The 6,000-nt window shown below is 37.8% G+C and overlaps 1 protein-coding gene across 1 annotated transcript; it reads left to right on the forward strand.

The window, feature by feature from the left end:
* The first annotated feature begins 3,835 nt into the window (after positions 1 to 3,835).
* LOC133195915 (uncharacterized) lies at positions 3,836 to 5,335 on the forward strand. Its single transcript, XM_061331896.1, has 5 exons — positions 3,836 to 3,943; positions 4,130 to 4,226; positions 4,669 to 4,801; positions 4,900 to 4,969; positions 5,071 to 5,335. Exons 1-5 carry the CDS (start codon positions 3,840 to 3,842, stop codon positions 5,204 to 5,206), a joined length of 540 nt encoding a protein of 179 aa, XP_061187880.1. The 5' UTR covers positions 3,836 to 3,839; the 3' UTR covers positions 5,207 to 5,335.
* Positions 5,336 to 6,000: the final 665 nt, after the last annotated feature.

The following is a 6,000-nucleotide window of genomic DNA, read 5'->3' on the forward strand; positions in this document are numbered from 1 at the left end:
TAATGGGGGACAATTTTTTTTAAATGAAGAAATATGAAATGATATAATTTTATGTATTGTGTGAAAAGACTGATCTAAATGTATAATTTATCTTCAGACCATTACAGCCCCTAGAATGGTTCAAGCCATTAGGTTTATCAAAAACAAGATGTGTTTCTGAAATACTGATGCCCCTGTAGGCAACTTATAGCAAAGGTTAAACTTTCTCAAATGCAAATCAAATATGTTGGTACTCAAAGTAAGGTTTTGTCTCGAGGAATAAACCTGTGAAATATGAAAGCCCTAACAGCAACCTTTGAATAGATATGGAAAATGTTAAAAAAAAATTCAAAGGTAAGTCAAACAAGAAAGTCAAATGGTCAAAATTGATAATGTCCAAGGAAAGGCCTTCTCACAAAAAATACATATGTGAAATATATGAAAGCCGTAGCACTAATTGTTCAAAAGTTATGGCCAACATTTTTCAAAAGTAGGTCAAACATCAAGGTCAATGAATTATAGTTTTTGGTATCCAAATGAAGGTCTTGTTACAAAGGAGAAATATGCTAAATACAAAAGCCCTAGCACCAACTGTTCAAAAGTTATGGCCAAGGTTAAAGTTTCAAAAGTAGGTCAAACTCCTAGATCAAGGTCAAAGGGTCAAGATTGTTGGTATCCAAAGGAAGGTCTTGTCACAAGAATTACACATGTGAAGTATGAAAGCCCTAGCACCAATTGTTCAGAAGTTATGGCCAAGGTTAAAGTTCGGTAAAATTTTGCAATAATGGGTCAAACTCCAACGTCATAAGGTACCCAAAGAAAGGTCTTGTCACAAGGAATACACATGTGAAATGTGAAAGCCATAGCTCCTACCAATCAAAAGTTATGGCAATGCTAAAGTTTTTGCGGACAGAGAGACAGACATATAGGGCAAAAACTGTATACCCCTGAATCTTCGATACGGGGACATAAAACACTATACTGCTAAATACATGTATTGAAGAATAAATATGCCTGACCATAATGATTATCAGTGTGAGAACAGTTATTAGGTCATCTGAGTCGCTCAGGTACATTGATATCTGTGTTGTCCGTTGTTGTGTGACTTATGGTGCAAGTCGCTTCTCCTGAACCAATTTTAACCAATTTTGGCATATAGCATCAATGGGTGAGGTGGTACAAAATTTATGAATTCCATGGTCTCTGCCCCCCCCCCCCCCCCCTGGGGCCCGAGAGGTGGGGTTAAAACCATCAAACCATTAGTGCTATCGAAAAAAAAAACTTTACTCCAGAACATCAAGCAGACAAAATTTTGTTATTAATATAATAATAATTGAGCCCTCTACCCAAACTGTGAAGTTCAGAGTTCCAGGATCAGGGGTTCTGGAATTAGAGCAGGGCTCTAATGACGTGTAGTGAAAGTGCATAAATTCTTTTAAAATTCATCTCCTCTTGAGTATTTAGCAGATAAACTAAGTGCATAGTTGTGATGAGCAGGGCTGCCTATTCTAAAATTTTGCAATCTAGTCCCAGGGTCAGGATTTTTTTGGGGGGTGGGGGCTATTGAATATACAGTGAAAATGTCATTTTTTCTTTGAAAATCTTTTCTAGCAGACAAACTAAGTGCATAGTTATGATGAGCAAGAGTGCCTCTTCTAAAATTGTCCTGGGTCAGGGGCTCTGGTGTTAGGGCGGGGCTCTATTCAGATTATATAATGAAAATGCATTAATTCTTTGAAAATCTTCTCTGTTCCTTGGCATTAAGCAGATAAACTAAGTAAGTAGTTGTGATGAGCAAGGATGCTTCTTCCAAAATTGTGAAATTTGTGGCCCCAGGATCGGGGGTTCTGGTGTTAGAGGTGGGGGGGGGGGCCTTTATTGATGAATATATATATTAGTAAAAATGCATTTTTTTTCTCTGCTACTCGGAGTCGCCCGCGTGGCGCAGTGGTTAGAGCGACTGCTCTAGAGTCGCGGTGTTAGGAGTTGATCCTTACGTCGCGGGTTCGTCCACTGCGGTCCTTCAGTTGAGACCGTATAAACCGAGGTCCCGTGTCGCAGTAGGTGTTGGCACGAAAAAGATCCTTGCTCACTGCTCAATGGCCCTAAGTGCCGAGAAAAGGTCAAAATTTGCAGCCCTCCACCAGCAAGTGGTGGCCTCTCCATATGAGTGAAAAATTCTCGAGTGGGACGTTAAACAACAAGTAAACAAACTCTACTCCTCGATATTAAGCAGGTAAACTAAATGCATGTTTATGATTAGCAATTGTGCCTCTTTCAAAATTGTGAATTTCAGGCCCCTTGGGTTAAGGATTCTAGTGTTAGGGTTGCGGCTATGCATGTTGAATCTATAATGAAAATGCCTTATTTTTCTGAAAATCCCCTCTGCTCCTGTGCTTATAGGAGGCAAACAAGAGTACAAAGTTATTATAAGCAAGGGTATTCTTACCAGATTCTAGAAATTCTGGACCACTTCATCAAGCATTTTGGTGCTGGGCAGGCTCTATTTGTAAATATAAGGAATTCAGCTGTGAAATATGAAATCCCTAGCTCCAAACGTTCAGATATTCTTGCCTTTTCAAAAGTATGTCAAACTCCAAGATAAAGGTCATAGCCAGCGATCTCTTGTTATGAAAAATACATATATAATATGAAAGCCCTAGCACCAACAGTTCAGAAGTTATGGCCAATGTTAAAGACTTTCAAAAGTAGGTCAAACTCCAAGATCATATAAGGTCTAAAATGTTGGTACCCAAAGGTATCGTCACAAGAAAGACTTGTGAAATATTAAAGCCTTGGTACCAATGACCACGATTAAAGTTAGTCAATTTTTTTTTACAAAACTAGGTCAAGGTCAAAATGTATGCAAAGAAAGGTCTTGTCACAACGTTCAAAAGCTACTTGCAATGTTCAAGTTTTTGCAGGTAAACAGACGGATAGAACAAAACAAACACACACACACACACATTATGTATAGATATATACTGGAGCTGTCAAAGAACCGTATTGTATTTTCATTTATTTTCATGTTCTTTTCTTTAAATCTGAATTTAATACTGCAATTTTCAGCATCAGCATAACTTTGGCCAAGAAAAGCGAAAAAAGCCCAGCTTGTTATCCCAGGCGCGGATCCAGAAATTTTTTTCTAGGGGGGGGGGGGTCTAACCCAGTCAAAAAAAATCCAACCAAGAAATTTCTTGACAATCAAAAAAAAAAAAAAAAAAAAAAAAAAAAAAAAAAAAAAAAAAAATTAAAACAACAACAACAACAAAACGTAAACTCCTTTCCCAAACCCAGAATATTTATTTCGGGGTCGGTGGGGGTGGGGGTGTTAGTTGCTGACTTCTAAAGCTTCATATCTATTGATTTTCAAACCAACTTAACACGGATCCGCGTTTTCTAGGGGGGCCGGTCCAAGGTCAGTTTTAGTTGGTTTAGTGTATATATTTAATAACTGCAAATTCCAGGGAGGAGGGGGGTCCCCGACCCCCTCTAGATCCGCGCATTGGATCAGATGCCCGGGAGGAGTAAGCGTCAAACATCAATTCAACTGATGCGTGTATGATTCTCCATTTATAAGTGGACTTGGATGTTTGCAGACAGTTGTGTGATTGGATTCTATAGACTGATATGTTTATGATCCCTTTGTAAACAATTTAAGTGTTCCACAACCTGTATAAAAAAGAAATATTCTTCCATTATTGTATATAACACCCACTTTCATTGGTTTTTATATACATAAGGATTGTGACGTAACAATAACACTATGACGTCATCGCATTGTCTCAGAGACGCATAGAGGCATTTCTATGCGAGTTGCGACAGTGAATTTCGTTTGATAGTATTCCAAGCATTAAATCATGGCTTTCTTTGTCTTCAACTGGACTAAAAGAGAATACATCCTGACACTATTGGCTTTGGTGATGCTTGTCGTAACGGTGAAGCACAAAGAATATTTCTGTTGGTAAGTAAACCTTACGGAAGCCGGTAACATACACATATCTTAATTGACAAAACGTATGCTCTATTTAATATTTAAGATGGGGAATGCTTATGAGTTGAATAAGCTCTAGTTTGTTTCAATACTTTGTAAAGCAATATTTTTCCTTTAAAATTTGGGTTGTTATATTCATCCTTTTCGTTGATATAGTGAAGAAAAGCCAATAAGTACTTTTGAGAAGTTTGGCATCTGGCTTGGTTTTGTGGGGGAGCCAAAGCCGTGTCCAGGGCAGGAGGACCTCTACAATGTGAGTATGGGGTTATAATTATAAAATTACGACTCATTGAATTATAGCACCAATCTCTCATTGAATTATAGCACCAATCTAAGTCATATTTATATAGGTACCATACTATAAATGATTAATGATGATAGTGGTAATGATCATTTGGATAAATTGATTGCCTCGCGGATATTTGGTGACTTATGGCATAGGAGCCCATCGACGACCCCCCCCCCCCCCCCCCCAAAAAAAAAGTAAAGCTCCCGGGGCTTTTCTGAGCGGCACAGATTTAAGTTCAGTAAATCATATAGATAACCTGTACCCCTTTCCGTATTCCTTTCTACACTTTCTTTTGTCTCTTCGATTAATCCGTATGTGCTTGTATGGAGAAATTAGCACAGACCTTCAACTAAATGGTCAGTTTTATGTTTTCTCAAATATTTAAAATTTTCACATTTTTTAACAGATGGCTGTAGAAATGGGAGTTTCCTCTGTGGCTATACTTGCTTGTACCGCTATATCCAAGATGTGGTACTGGTCCACCTCTTTATTTGGACGCCTAACCCAGGCCGTGAAGGGAGGTTTCCGGTATCTGATAGGTATGCATGGTAATTGATCTTTAATTAAGTTTGCATTCTTTTTTTTTTAAGTATAAACACTTGTAAATCCTATTGATATTTTTTCTTGTCTTTTGAAGACCGTGTTCCATTTAAAAAGGCTACCACCGACACTTGTCAGGTGACTCCTCCGAATTATAAGTATTTCTTGTGAGTATACCCAAACATTTGTCTCGTATACCGGATCGATTAACTAGATGATATTCACCATAAGGGTGTAGTGATTACCAATATTTTATTTTTTCCCGTAGTTTCCGTAACGCCTACGAACAAAGGAAAATCATAATGGTGATGAGAGAGGGAAATCTGCGCGAGGAGATTTTTGTGTTTTCCCCGGAAAGAAGGAAGATGGAGTGCGTGTTGTCCTACAACAAATGGTGTCGTTAAATAATGGACTTTGTTATGTATATCATTGAAGTATTAACATTTAAAAAGTAATTTTCCATTGATCTTGATGTTAACTGTATAAGGGATATTTATAATCTAGTCTTTATTTAATATTTACAACATAAAGCAAAGCTGATACTAGTATTTATAGATATAATTTGAGAAGAATAAATTTAATTGCATATATGAAAACTTTGTTTGTTTAACTACTTTGTCATGTTCCGACATCTCGAAGGTGTAGAACAACCCTTAGTAATTACCCTAGGGGCCCCTGATAATTTTGTTATCTATTCGATTGGGACAGGCGCGGATCCAGAAATATTTCCTGGGGGGGGGGGGTCCACCCCAGTCAAAAAAAATCCAACCAAGAAATTTCTTAACAAGCTAAAAAAAAAAAATAACAAAAAAAACAAAACAACAACAACAACAACAACCAAAAAAACAAAACAAAACAAAGGAAGAAAAAAAACAAAAAAAAAAAAAACGTGAACTTCTTTCCCAAACCTGAAAAACCTATTTTGTGGGGGTGGAGGTTGTTAGTTGCTGACTTCTAAAGCTTCATATCTATTGATTTTCATACCAACTTAACACGGATCCGCGTTTTCTAGGGGGGTCCAAGGTCAGTTTTAGTTGGTTTAGCATTTAAATTTGATAACTCTGCAAATTCCGGGGGGGGGGTGTCCGGACCCCCCCCCCCTCCTCTAGATCCGCGTATGTATCCGATTCTCAAATATGTTTTAAATACAAACGACTAACTTTGTCTTATTTCTGATATGCGACGCATCCATGCTCGA

This window comes from Saccostrea echinata, unplaced genomic scaffold (genome assembly GCF_033153115.1).
Source record: "Saccostrea echinata isolate AGI-Se365-2 ecotype Australia unplaced genomic scaffold, CSIRO_AGI_Sech_v1 ptg000029l, whole genome shotgun sequence".
NCBI lineage: Eukaryota > Metazoa > Mollusca > Bivalvia > Ostreida > Ostreidae > Saccostrea > Saccostrea echinata.